This window comes from Vombatus ursinus, unplaced genomic scaffold (assembly GCF_900497805.2).
Source record: "Vombatus ursinus unplaced genomic scaffold, bare-nosed wombat genome assembly UNPS02009062.1, whole genome shotgun sequence".
Lineage (NCBI taxonomy): Eukaryota > Metazoa > Chordata > Mammalia > Diprotodontia > Vombatidae > Vombatus > Vombatus ursinus.
Genome location: NW_020948840.1, coordinates 22,447,166 through 22,461,156, shown reverse-complemented (window position 1 = coordinate 22,461,156; position 13,991 = coordinate 22,447,166). Strand labels below are relative to the sequence as shown.

At 36.1% G+C, this 13,991-nt stretch overlaps 1 protein-coding gene across 1 annotated transcript in view; it reads right to left on the bottom strand.

Moving 5' to 3' along the window:
* Positions 1-13,991, bottom strand: part of DNAJC27 (DnaJ heat shock protein family (Hsp40) member C27) — a 52,723-nt gene that overhangs the window by 23,009 nt on the left and 15,723 nt on the right. The window contains exons 3-4 of the mRNA XM_027850555.1: positions 10,278-10,347; positions 3,964-4,128 (exon numbers count right to left, since the gene is read on the bottom strand). Of these exons, the coding sequence (XP_027706356.1) occupies positions 3,964-4,128; positions 10,278-10,347 (235 nt within the window). The remainder of the gene's footprint in view (positions 1-3,963; positions 4,129-10,277; positions 10,348-13,991) is intronic.

Below are 13,991 nucleotides of genomic sequence, written 5' to 3'. Positions count from 1 at the left end.
TTTTTTAATGTATGTTTAGTTCATTTATCCTCTGTTTTTCCATTTTGCCAATGTATATTTTTAGGAACATATTTTTCTTCCAAGGTCAGCTTTAGCTGAACACCAGAAATTTTAGTATGATGTCTCATCTTTATCACTATCTTTTACATAATTTTACATAACATATAACTGATAATGTTACTTTTTCTTTTTTAATTATTTAGGATTTCATTAGTAAGTCTCCATTTAGATCTGTCTTTGTGTGTGTGTGTGTGTGTGTGTGTGTGTGTGTTTGCCTTATCAGTTATAGTTTTATGATCTGTAAAAGATAAGTTTAGCACTTCTGTCTTTTAATACTTATTTTTAATTTCTCCATGCCAAAATACACAGTCTCCTTTTATAAAAGTGCCACATGATACTAAGTAAGACGTACATTCTTTAGTGAGCCTATTCAAAAGGTGCCATAAATTTTTTAGCTCTAAATTTTCCCAAAATTTGTTCAACTCTATGTTTTCCCTTTTGGTTATTTTTCTGCTAGGTTGATCCAATCCAAAGAGGAACATTAAATTGGAACTTCTATGTCTTTTACATCTTTATAGGAAGAAGGTACTAGCAGTGGGAGGACTGAGACACAAAAGTTATCTTACTGAAGGTGGGATTTGAGTTGAGTCCTTGAAGGAGGCCAGGAAATCCCATGAGATAAAGGTGATGAGGGAGAGCATAACAGACTTGGGTAAGAGCCACTAAAAAGCTACACAGTCAGGGGATAGAGTAAAATGTAAGAAGAGTAGAATGATGGAAAAGAGTAAGATTTTTAGGGACTTTAAAATCCAAACAGTGTATTTTATACTTGATATTGGAGATAGAAAGGAACTTATTGAAATTGAGACAGGGGAGGAAGGAAAGTGACATGGTCAGAATGGAGCTTTAGAGAGGAAGGGGGGTGACACGGTTGGAACTGAGCTTTAGGTAAATCACTTTGGCAATTGAGTAGAAGATGGAATAAGGAGGACCAGGATCTACCTGGGACAATCATTCATCCAGCAAACTAAAGAATAGAGGGAACTCATGCAGGATGCCATCATACAGAGCTGCTTGAAGCCTGAAGGAAAGGAGATTAGAATCCAGCTCAATCCAGTCCTTTCCCCCCAGAAATTACTTGGGGCAATGATAGAGGCCAATAAAAAATGGATTTATCTAAAACTGAATCCTCTGTCAAATCTTCTCTTTTTAGTAATCTCCCAATTACACATTGAAAATTTGCTTTCCTATTTTATACAGTAAAAGTTGAATATAGTTTTCCTTGTAATTGTTTGTATTTAATAAGTGGTTCTGCAAGACCTTGACCTAAAATTAGAATGGAACCCATTTATTTCTTCCATATATCCAAATTAGCAAGAAAATGGAGGTGGTGGATACTCCTGCTTGGGCTGCTAAGGTGGAAAGTAGTTCAGAAACTAAAAGAATCACAGTCAATGTAGAATCTTAGACTCCAGAATAGCAGTGGCTAAACAGCAGTGGCTAAAACCACATGTGAATTTTTTATCTTGTTCTTTTTTTTTTTTTTTTTTTTTTTGGCTTACAACAGGGCATTTCTATTTCATTACAGAAATCTTGGCAGAACTAGGTGCTTCTTTCTACTCTACCATCTTATCAAAAATCTCTCATCCATTTTATGCAGACTATTATTTTAAAGGATGACATTTTCTGATCTTCCAGATTATGCATGTTCTACTAGTACTCTAGCAGTTTAGGTTGATATTAGAACAAAATGACATAGTCATAGGTTATTCAACAATTAACAAAATGAGGTTTACTTAGCAATAGCAAGGGAAAGATATTCAATAAGGATATTGCATGGAAGAAATCACAAGTTTGCTTCAGCTGAGCAAAACTCCTCTCCTATGAGCTATACGTTCTTGTCTGTGAAGCTCTTTGTGGTTGTTTGGCACTCAGATGACAAGGCAGTGGTGTCAATAGCTTGAACCATGAGCCAATCAAATCCTGAGGATAGTTTCAATATCTTTTAAGAAAAAATAACCTTACATGAGAGCAAGGGAAGGGGGTGTGGTAGTGATCCTGTTCCCACCATAATGTGTATAAATCCTGTTTAAAGTTATCAGCTGCCCATGCAGCTATTTATACGTATGTACTGGTCGTGGTTTTTATTAGGTTAGGCATAGGCATGGAAAGGTTCTAGAGTGAGCTACTAGACGAATGTATTAGGTCTTGGGCATCTCAACTCAAAGACTACAAGTCCCAGAAATAGACAAATTAAATGATAAAGAGAGATTTTGTAATAGATGGACTAAAAGTGTGTTAAAAGAAGATGATATGGATTTATTCACCAAGTTCAGGAATACTAAAACTGGTAGGCAACTTGCAGACTGATGGTTAAACAACAGCAAAAAAAAAAGTAATAATAACGAATATTTATATAGATTTGCAAAGACCTTTACAAATACATCTCATTTTAGCCTTACAACAACCCTCTGAGGTAGAACTATAGGTATTTTTATCCTCATTCACAGGTAAGAAAACTGAGAATTAAAGATTAATTAACATTAATTAGTTAGGTATTAACATGCCTCCAGTCACAGAACTATATGTGACAGAAGGCAGGATTTGAATACAGGCTTCACTGATTCCAAGATCAGAACACTATTCAATATAACATTCTGTCTAGAAACTAGACATGTGAAGCCCCAGAAAAACAAAAAATACATAATTTTAGAAAAAGTCTCCTTTCCCTATTTTTCTTTTCTTCCACATCTCTAGTAGAACCCCGAAACAATATGGCTCAGTAGGAACAGCCACAAACAGCTATGCAATGGACCCCTCCAGTGCAAATGCAGTAATCCATTGAGATGGTTTCCAAAGGCAGCCTTTCCCCTCAATGTGTTTTGTTACTAAAACCAAAAGCCTCAGGTCATGATACTCACAGTAAAGCTTACCAACAGCAGCTAACCTGAGATCTGTTTTTAAATTGTCTCTGGGGGCAGCTAGGTGGCACAATAGATAGATCACCAGCCCTGAAGTCAAGAGGACCTGAGTTCAAATCTGGCCTCAGACCAAACACTTGACGGGTGTGACCCGGGGCAAGTCACTTAACCCCAATTGCCTTAAAAAAAAATAAAATAAAATAAAATTGTCTCTGATTCCTTAGAACAGTGATGTCAAAGTCAAATGGAAACTGCATATTGATTTAGAAAACCACAAATTAACATTATATTCTATGTACTTTACTTTGTTAATCTTTTCCCAATTACATTTTAATTTGGTTCCAGGTGCTCTGGTAAAGTATAGAGAACATGCTGTCCCTAGGGTACAGCCCTTGAAGATCTGGGAGTTCACATACTTCCCCTAAACTGCTGTTTCAGCAGTCTTTAGTTCAGAGGATACACTCAAATATTCCAGCCCATCTATTGATGGTATCTGAGGCTCTTCAACTCTGAGATTCTGTTGCTTTCAACAGCTTAGAGGATGATCAATCCTCATTATGGTACCCCATTCCCAGAGGCTTGTAAGAACCATCTTATAAGAGTTAATGTCTGACCTCCAATGTTTATTAGGCAGTGTGTGCAATGATTGGAACTTGATGTTCAGGACCCATTCCTTTTCTTGCTTAAGAGTCAGTATCACTGTTACCAGCATCCCTCTCCTTTTCAGAACACTGGTAAGTCACTTAAAATGTTGCCAAATATGTGGTAAAATATAGTACTGATATAAATTGTTTTATCTCCACTTGATTATCAATGCTAAAAGCCATATTCTTTTTTTTTTTTTTTTAGGCAATTGGGGTTAAGTGACTTGCCCAAGATCACACAGCTAGTAAGTGTCAAGTGTTTAGTCTGAGGCCGGTTTTGAACTCAGGTCCTCCTGACTTCAGGGCTGGTGCTCTATCCACTGCGCCACCTAGCAGCCCCCCATATTCTTAACATATTATATCTAATCCTTTGATATGTTCAGTTCCAATGTAATTACCTTATTGGCGCAGACTGTAAATATAATATTGTCCATGTTTCCATGAGGTCCAAGCTCTTGCTTCATTTCTGCCAGCCAGCTATCAAGAGCCTCAAAAGAGTCCTTTTGGCTAACATCATAAACTAGGATGACACCCTGTGTGTCCTTGTAAAACTCATTTCGAACCTATAAAAAGGTAAAGACATATATTTAGGTTCCTAATCTGTTCTAAAATTTTTCATAGGTTTTGCACAAATAAAAGTAATGCAACCAGAATAACAGGAAGAGATACACAATAGAAAAAAGTGGGAAATTGACAGAAAGTAGTGTGGTCAAAGGACACAACAAGCAATTTTGACAGAAGAAACAAATTATCAATATTGATTTGAAAGAAAATTCAAAATCCAAATTTTGAACTAATAATGGTTCGAAATAATAATGTATTCAATAATACAATTCATATAAAATTGAATGAACTAATAATAAAAATTAATAACTAATAAAACATTTGCCCATGTTTTATTACAGTTTACATAGCACTTTCCCCACGAGAAACCTCTCAAGTTCAGAAAATAATCCTCAAGTATTACCTCCTTAGATAAAGAAGCTAAAACTCAGTCACTTAGTTCAGGTCACATGGTAAAAAGGCTCAGTGCCTAAACTTCAACACAAATCTTTTACCCCATCAAGTGCTCTTTATGATGTCTCTCTGGCACATTGCTTCAAATATTGTTCATCTTCGATAGAGCTCCATGAAAAATACGAACAAACTATAGCCAAGTTATTTCCATCTAAGAGGTTTATAGTATTCTTCAACCATGTCTCATTAATAACTGAAATGAATATGTATAAGAAATGAAACATGGCACTAGAAGAACCAATAGTCTCACTGTTTAACTCTTTACACTAATGCATAGCTGAAAATAAGTTCAGAAAAGCATGGGAAGACTTATATGTCCTGATGCAGAAGGAAGAAAGTAGAGCCAAGAGGACAACACACACAATGGCTACAATGATGCAAATGAAAACACCAAAATTTAGATTAAATACAAGTTTTGGTTTCAGATGATCAACTGGTTTTCTTTGCATAACAGACAGTTTTATGGCAAGGTTATCAGGAAGTGACTAACGTAAAAAAAAAAGCAGCAATAAAATATTTTTAAAAGGAAAATTAATAGCATTATTAGTAAGTTAAGTGAAACATCATGAAATAGTGGATAGAGAGCCCACCACAAATCCAGGAAGACTCAGGTTCAAAATCCTACCTCTGATAACCTACTAGCTGTGTAACCCTGCTTAATCTCTCACTGCTCTAAGCAATGCTCTAAGACTCTAAGCTGCAAAGTTGGTGCTCTAGGTAACCCTCTAATACTCTAAATTGCAAAGAAGATGCTGAAGGAATTTCCTTGTCCAGCACCTTCCCACACTACTGAAACCTCAAATTCAGTCCCTATTTCTATCAGTAAATTGCAGAGTAAGGAAGAGAGGAAAGGGTCACTACCTATGTGCAAAAAGCACCACTCATGCCACTTCCAGGAAAAAAAAATTTTTTTTAACCCCAAGTTTGACATGCTTACTGCATCTTCTTCATAAAAGCAAGGTTGAAGAATGAGACCAGAATTTCAGGTTATAAGTCTCTAAAATCAGGGGGAGTAAGAAACTTTAGCTTGTGGGACAGGTCTAATTATCAGGTTAATTTGATCTAACCTGTTGTAATTATCTTAAGCATCTGTCAGACAGTGCTAACTCTATCACTAAAGCTGATCAATTAAACTGAATGCATATTTGAAAGATGGTCAGCAATAAGATACGGTACCTAAATTCTCTGGGGGAAGTTTTTCCCTTGGTAAATCTCTCAGGGTGACATTCTAAAGACGGCTTTCTAAGACATTAGGCAGGTGATCAGAAGTCAGCCCTTAGCAAGTGGTTTGGATAGTAGGAGTGAAGAATCTAGTATAGGAAGTAACAACACTGTTAAGGAATAATCAGCGTTCAATGGGACCTAAGCTATTAGGAACTGGGGCAAGCAGAGGGCTTATAGGGTTACTGCAGATAGTAAATCGTGTTTTGTTGGGGGGTTTTTTGGTGAGGCAATTGGAATTAAGTGACTTGCCCAGAGACACACAGCTAGTAAGTATTATGTGTCTGAGGCCACATTTGAACTCAGGTCCTCCTGATTCCAGGGCCAGTGCTCTATCCACTGTGCCACCTAACTGCCCAGATAGTAAATCTTGAAGTATGTTGGGGAAGGAGAAATTCTGGCTAGCTTGGGACTGGGTAAAAGGAGAGTGGTTTTAGCTTTTAACCAAGTGTTTGGCAAGAATGTTAGCTAGAAACAGTAATCTAGGCCACTTCAATGAAATAGACTGCTGGGTGTTGATGGATTTAAGCAATTTCTACTGATTTTGTAATTTTGCAACACTATTCTCTCTAATGTCTACTCTTACCTGACCACTCCTTCTCAGTCCTCTTGAATTGATCTCAATCAAAATCCCATTCCCTAATCATGAATGTCCCATATGATCTCTTTCCTTCTATCCTAGATCCTTAAGAGATCTCATGTGCTCCCATGAATTCAATTATCATCACCATGCAGACTTCCAAGTCTGCACATTTAACCCTATTCTTGCCCGAAATCCAGTCCTGCATCACCAACTGCCTTTTAGAAATCTGTACTTGGATATTCCCCTGCCACCTCCCACTCAGCATGGCCCAAAAGGAAGTTATCATCTTTCTTCCTAAACCCATTCCTCTTCCAACTGCCATTTCTGTTGAGGGTTCCTCTACCCTCCTAGCCAGTCAGGTTTGTAACTTCTTCCTTCACCCTTTGCATTCAATCACTTGTCAAGATCTGAAAACCGTAACACAATCTTTCTCTTATCTTTCCCCTTCTCTCCTCTCCCTCAGTCACTACTCTTATTTCAAGCCCCATATTACCACATACCTGGACTACTGCCAGTTGTTCAGAAAGGAAGATCATATACATTAGCTTTGACAGTGTGGTACCAAGATTACCTGTTAGCTCTGACCAAGTATTATTGCCTTTTTTTATACTGTTACAGTAACAGTGGGTTTTCTTTTGGCTCTACTTTCCTTAGTCTGTATGACTTCACACAAGTATTTTAATGTTTCTCTGAATGTTTCATATCCATCACTCCTATGACACTCATATTATATTTTGTTCAGCTGTTCTCCAATCACTGAACAGACATTTTGTTTCCAGATTTTGCTGTTACAAAAAATAATGCTGGCACATTTTGTGGTAGCAAAGAACTGAAAATAACGTAGATGCTCATTGAATTGAGAATGGATAAACAAGCTGTAGTACGTGAATGTAAGGTGACTACACCACAAGAAATGCCAAATATGAAGAACTCAGAGCAGCATGGACTTATACAAATTGATTCAGTGAAATAAGCAGAACCAGAAAAACAACATAAAATGACAACCTAAAGAAAGAACAAAAAAATGACACTGAACACTGTAATTATTAATGACTAAGCTTGATCACAGAGAAGAGCTGAGAAAATGCTTCTTCTCCCGAGTGCCTCCTTCCCTTCTTTGGAAAGACAGAGGACAACGGGCATGGAATACTGTATATATTGTCTGATATGTCTGCTGTGTTAGTCGGTGTTGCTGAACTATTTTTTCCCTCTTTTTTGTTTTTGTTTTTATTACAAAGCATGGATCCTTGAGTAAGAGAGGAAGAAGGGATAGACTTGGAAATGAAGGTGATGTAAAAGCTAATGAGATCACTAAAAACGAAAATAAATATTGCTCTTAATATTTCTGTACAAATGTACTTTTCTTGCTTTTAATAAGCATTCTTGGGTTATGGTTTCAATAGTGGGATCACTGAGTAAAAGGAGGTGAACAATTGCGCAATTTTTCTTACATGATTCCAAATTATTTTCCAGAATGGTTAAACTAATTCACTACTGCACCAGCAGTAGATTAGCATGCCTCTCTTCCCACAGCCCCTCCCACAATAAGCCTTCTCATTTTTTATTATCTTTGTTAATTTTACAGGTATATGCTGAGACCTCATGGATATTTTAATTTGTATATTTCTGATTATTAGTGATTTTGAACAACTTTCATAAATTAAAGCTATTAATTATGAGATAACTTGTATTATTTCTTTTTAAAACTTTTTCACATCCTCTGACTGCCTGTGTCTTAGGAAATGGCTCCTAATCTAGATTTTATAGCAGCACAAAATTGGAAACAAAGTGGGTTCCGAAATTGTTGAGAAAAGACTTTATTTTTATTGTCCCTTTGGATTCCTACTTTGTCTATAGGTCATGGAGGGAATATAGCTTGAATACTAAGAAAGAAAGATTCTAAATAAAATGAGCACGGGGGGAATGGTTTCACAAGTGTGCTATATAAACAGAATGGTATACTATTTTGCTCCAATGAATATTAGGAATACATAGAAACAAGAGAAGGCTTGTACAAACTAAGAAGCAAAAAGGCAAGTCAGAAAGATACAGGTTCAAATCCCACCTCAGGTGCTTATTGGTTATGTGATCCTAGCTATATGATCCTGGGCATCACTTAAACTCTGTTAAAAGTTTCAGTTTCCTCATTTGTAAAATGGAGATAATAAAGGGTTGTTGTAAGATTCAAAGGAGATGTATTGTAAAAGCTGTGCAAACCTCCAAGCACTATACAAATGTCAGTGATTATTATTATTAACTGAGGCAGAGTTAAGTAAGTAGAATAGGAAGAAAGATAGTCACAATAATTATAATAAAAGGATAGGAGTACTACATCCCTAAAAGATACCATTCCAGCCCAGCCCAAATCACCAAATCTTTTGTCTTCACTGAATCAAGCCTAAGTAGCTGTGGCTTATTTGACTTAAATAGTACCCCTTCTACTCAACTCCACCTCCTCCTCTCCCCTCCCTTGCCCAGCCCAGCCCTTAAACAGTGTATTCTACTTTTACTGCTATAAATTTTTTATACTTCCCTTACTAAATCCAGATAATAATGTGGTTTATAAGATTCACTCTCCTTGCATCTTCTTATTCTTTGGATGACTTTCATCTGAGGTACCCTGATCTCAAGAAACATAGGTCCCTTTCCTTTCCTTCTCTAAGATATTTTTCATTTTTATAAGTTTTATTTATTACTTCCATTTTTACATCTTTTTTATATCTACATTTCTGGATACATCCCAGGTCCTCTTACTCCAGAGACAGCATTCTTCAATGAACCATGAATATGCCCCAAGGAAGGGAGATAGAAGGAAGAGTCATTTTGAGCTCATAAACCTGGAAAATTTGGATAAAGGAAACCAGGAGTGTTGTTTTAATTTTTTACTGAGAGAGAACTCACATAAGACTTAGGGCAGAACTCAGGAAAGGTCATTTTAGCACCCCACTATGAAGGAAGGTTTGAGATTTATGATTCATATTACTGAGTTCCTAAGACCCAGCATGGATCTGATTATCTTGAAACATTTATATTAATTTTAAGAGTTAGGGACATATGTGAAAAGCAATAAAAATATCTGGTTTGCCTATTTATAACATAACCAATGAACCTATCACTAACCCTATTTCAAGGGATGACATAAGAAACTTGTACAAATAAGTATTTGTAATCAGGCTACAGTTCAGAGGACAAATGACAAACATAATTTAGGTCTACCTTAACTCTACCTATACAATATACATACTGCTAGTTTCCAAACAACTTGATTTTTGCTGGCTATCCATCATAACTGGAATGTTCTCTCCTCGGCTTCCTTCAAGATTCAGATAATCCCACATTCTGGAGTAGACCTTTCACCCTTCCCCAACCCCCTTAATACTAACGCCTTCCCTTGAAAAGTGGGCAGCTAGGTGGCACAGTGGATAGAGTGCTGGACCTAGAGTCAGGAAGACTCCTCTTTCTGAATTCAGATCTGGCCTCTGATACTTACCAGCTGTGTGACCCTGGGCAAGTCGCTTCAGTTTCCTCATCTATAAAATAAACTGGCGTAGGAGATGGCAAACCACTCTAGTATCTTTGCCAAGAAAACCCCAAATGGAAGAGTCATACATGACTGAAGTAACTGAACAACAACAACATCCCTTGGAGAACATCTGCCAGTTGCACTGTATGTTATATGTACAGTTATTTGCATCCTGTCTCCCCTACCAGAGTACGAACTCCTTGAGGGCAGGGACTATATTTTTGCCTTTCCTTGTATCTAAGCAGTGAACACAGTGCCCAGCACATAGTAAGCATCAATAAATGCTTATTGACTAAAAAACAAAAAAACGAAGATTCCACATTCAGGATACTGCATATAAACCTTTATTAAAAAAATTTATTTCTTACCTCATAGAAGAATGGATGTCCAGCCATATCAAAGATGTTAACTTTGATTTCTCTGTCTTTGATGTATACTCTGAAATGTCCAAATGGAAATCATTTCAAAAGAGGCCAAAGTTTTTGTAGAGCATTAATAGGGCTCTTTAAATATGCATGTCATTTATAGATTTTCTTTTTTAAAAATAATTTTATTTTAATTTTTTTTAAAGTCTAGATCTCTGGTTCCTCCTATTGGTTTTAATTTCTACTTACAACATCACTAATGTGAAAATATGTTTAATATGAATGTAAATGTATAGCCTATATCAGATTGTGCGCCATCTTGGGGAGGGTAGAAGGGAGGAAGGGGGAGAAAAATTTTAAACTCAAAAGCATATGGAAGTGATTATTGATAAATCAAAATAAATTAATAAAAAACAAATAAAGTTTATATCTCCCTATCCCACCTGGGCTGGGAATGCAAGGGCTACTTGCAATCTTCCTCTGATTGGCTTGGAAGCTTTGGCCTGCTTATTTTTCCACCTGGGCCAGTTAGTCCTTCCTTAGGCAACTTCTTTCCTCCCCTATTCCCAGGGGCTAAACAAATTAATACCAGATTTAGTGCAGACACCAAATTGGCTTAGCCTACTACAGTTCAGAACTCCCAAGCTCAAAAGATCCACCAGCTTCAACTTCCCCAGTAGCAGAGATTTCAGGTGTGTATCACCATTCGTGGCCACTTACACATTTTCAAAAGCCTAACTTATCTCTAAAAGTACATATTTCTAAATATGGAAGAACATCTTGCACAATATACAAAGAGAAGCTCCAAACGGGTACTCTGGCATAAGGTGATATCATGAAATCAGAGGATCAAGGAAGAAATTACCTGTCATATCTATGGATAGGGGAAGAGTTTATGATCAAACAAGAAGAAGGCAGTATAGTAGGAGGTAAAATGGACAACTTTGATCACATAAAATTTACAGGTTTTTGCACAAACAAAACCTATGATACAACTAAAATTGGAAGAGAAGAAGGAAATTTTGGGGAAATTGTTCTTGTTTCTCTGATAAAAGTTTCATTTCTAAAATATATGGAAAACTGATTAAAATGTATAATAATATAATTAGAGCAATTTCCTGATTGATAGTCAAAAGATATGAACAGGCACTTTTGTCTGAGGAAGAAATCCAAGCTATCAAAAACCATATAAAAAAATGCTCTAAGTCACTAATAATTAGATATATGAAAATTAAAACAACTCTCAGGTTCTATCTCATATCCATCAGATTGACAAAGTTGACAGAAAGGGAAAAATGACCAAGGTAAGAAAGGCTGTGGGGGGAAACGGTTATTAATGCACTTCTGGTGGAACTGTAAACTGGTCCAGGGATTCTGGAAAACAATTTGGAAACTATATCCAAAAAGTTATTAAATTGTGTATATACCCTTCAATCTAGCAAAACCATTACTCCCCAGGATGAGATCTATATTTCAAAAAGATAAAAGAAAGAAGAAAAAGACCCATATGTACAAAAATATCTTTAGCATCTCTTTTTGTGGTGGCAAAGCACTGGAAACCAAGAGGGTGCCCATCAACTGGAGAAGAGCTAGGCAAGTGATGGCATGTTAATATGATGAAATACTATTGTGCTATCAGAAATCATGAAGGGGACAATTTCAGAGAAACCTAGAAAGTAAGCAGAACCAGGAGAACAATTTACACAATAACAACATTATGGTAAAGGTAAATATCTTAGAAAAACTTTAGAACTCTGATCAATGTGAATGACCAATGATAATTCCAGAGGACTCATGATAAAACATGCTACTTACCTCCAGAGAAATTCAATGGATTCCTAATGGATTCAGTGCATATTTGAGACACGTTTTTGGACGTGGCTGATGGGGGGAAATTTTATTTTGTTTGACTAAATAGGGATTTTGTTTTTTTTTCTTTCTCAGTGGGCAGAGTGGGGGAGGTTAGGAAATAGGAGAGAAAGAAGGTGGATATTCATCTATTGAAAAAAAATTTTGTTTAAAAAATATATTACATTATATTTCTCTTAAAAAGGAAAACAAATGTTCCCTTTGTTTCCAAGAAAACCCAAGAGCCATTGTTCTTTATTAAATCTGACAGGTGACTATTGTGTTTTAAATACAGTGACATTTAAGATTTATGAAGCACTTGTGATTATGGAGGTAAACATTGTGCTGAACTTATAAAATACATTACCACCCTCAAATATTCTGCTCTTACAAAATACTCTATATACAAATATACATACTTTTACAATAGTAATGTCAAAACTGAACTATTAATAAAGTCTTTAGGACAAATAATTAACCAAGTAAGCAATCTGTACTTGTGAATAACATTTAATGAAACTTACATGTTTTTCTAAGGTATCCTGTGCTTTTTCTGGCCACCTTTGGAAATTTATCAGCCAAAGAAGTCATCTCTTAATTGTATCCTCAATATTAGGAGTCCTGATTCCATAGGTATTTAATACCATTAATTTGAGATAATTATGACCACTAATACAACTTATATTGATCTCATCAAATCTAAGACCTAAAAGAAGCAACTTCTACTGATAATCTCTCAAATGTTCTTGCCCTCTCCTGACAGTGGAATTTAGCCACACTACTATCTCTAAATCAGCCCATCCCCAAGAGCAGAGCACATCAATCAACCACCAAGTTCTGTTTTGTTTTTGTTTTTACTTTTTCTTTTCTTTTCTTTTCTTTTTTTTGAGTGCCTTCCAGGTATCCAAAACTGCTGTGGAAGAGAACAAAGATACAAAAGAACTATAAAATATAGTCCCTTGCAACAAAGAACAAAAATGCAACAATGTCCAGCAGATAGGTAGGTAGATTAAAGAAAGTCACAAGCCACAACTTCTGCCAATAGTACCATGGTATTCTTCTTTGGTTATACTGGTAGAAGTAATTAGAGAGGAGAGCAGTTACATGGTGCCATTTATGCCAGGTTCATGGCTAATGTGCATCTAATGAAGACCAGAAGAAATCTCTATTCATCTACAGTCTTGCTAATCTGGATCAAGAGGTCTTGAAACTGAAAATGTAAGAGAATTGGATTGCCTATTGAATAGGATTATTAGATAAAGAAAATTACCCACGTATTCCCACCAAACCAGATACCAAAAAATCCAATGTGAGAAGAAAATCAGTGGAAAGGTCCAATAATTCACATGACATAATAGCTAAGAAGAGCTATAATTAAACTCATAGTCTCAGATGTCTATACACAAATGCACAGAGCACAGGTACTTAATAGGGGAATTAGAAATCTTAATGTAAGAAGATAAGTTTAACCTCATTGTCATCATTGAGGCTTTCTGGAATGTAACTCAAGGCTAGACTTGAGCTAAAAAGGATATAGCTTATTCAAAACAACTAAATAGCAAAAAGTGACAATGGAATAGAATTAAATCAGGAAGGTATATTACTGTGAGGCAATCCACAAATTTAAGTCAAAACATGATAAAGGATCAATAGATGGAGAAAAGCAATTTCAAGGTGAGCATACTAGAGAAGAAGGAAAGAGATGAGTTTGGGAAAGAGATAATAAACCAAACAAGAAGACATGATAACAATGGAAAATTATGCAGTGATCCTAAGCTCCTTCCCGAAACAAAAACCTATCTTTTTTTAAAATAGATTTTTGTTTCTAAATAGCCTAGATTGACCCTTGAATCCTTCCCCCTCATCCTC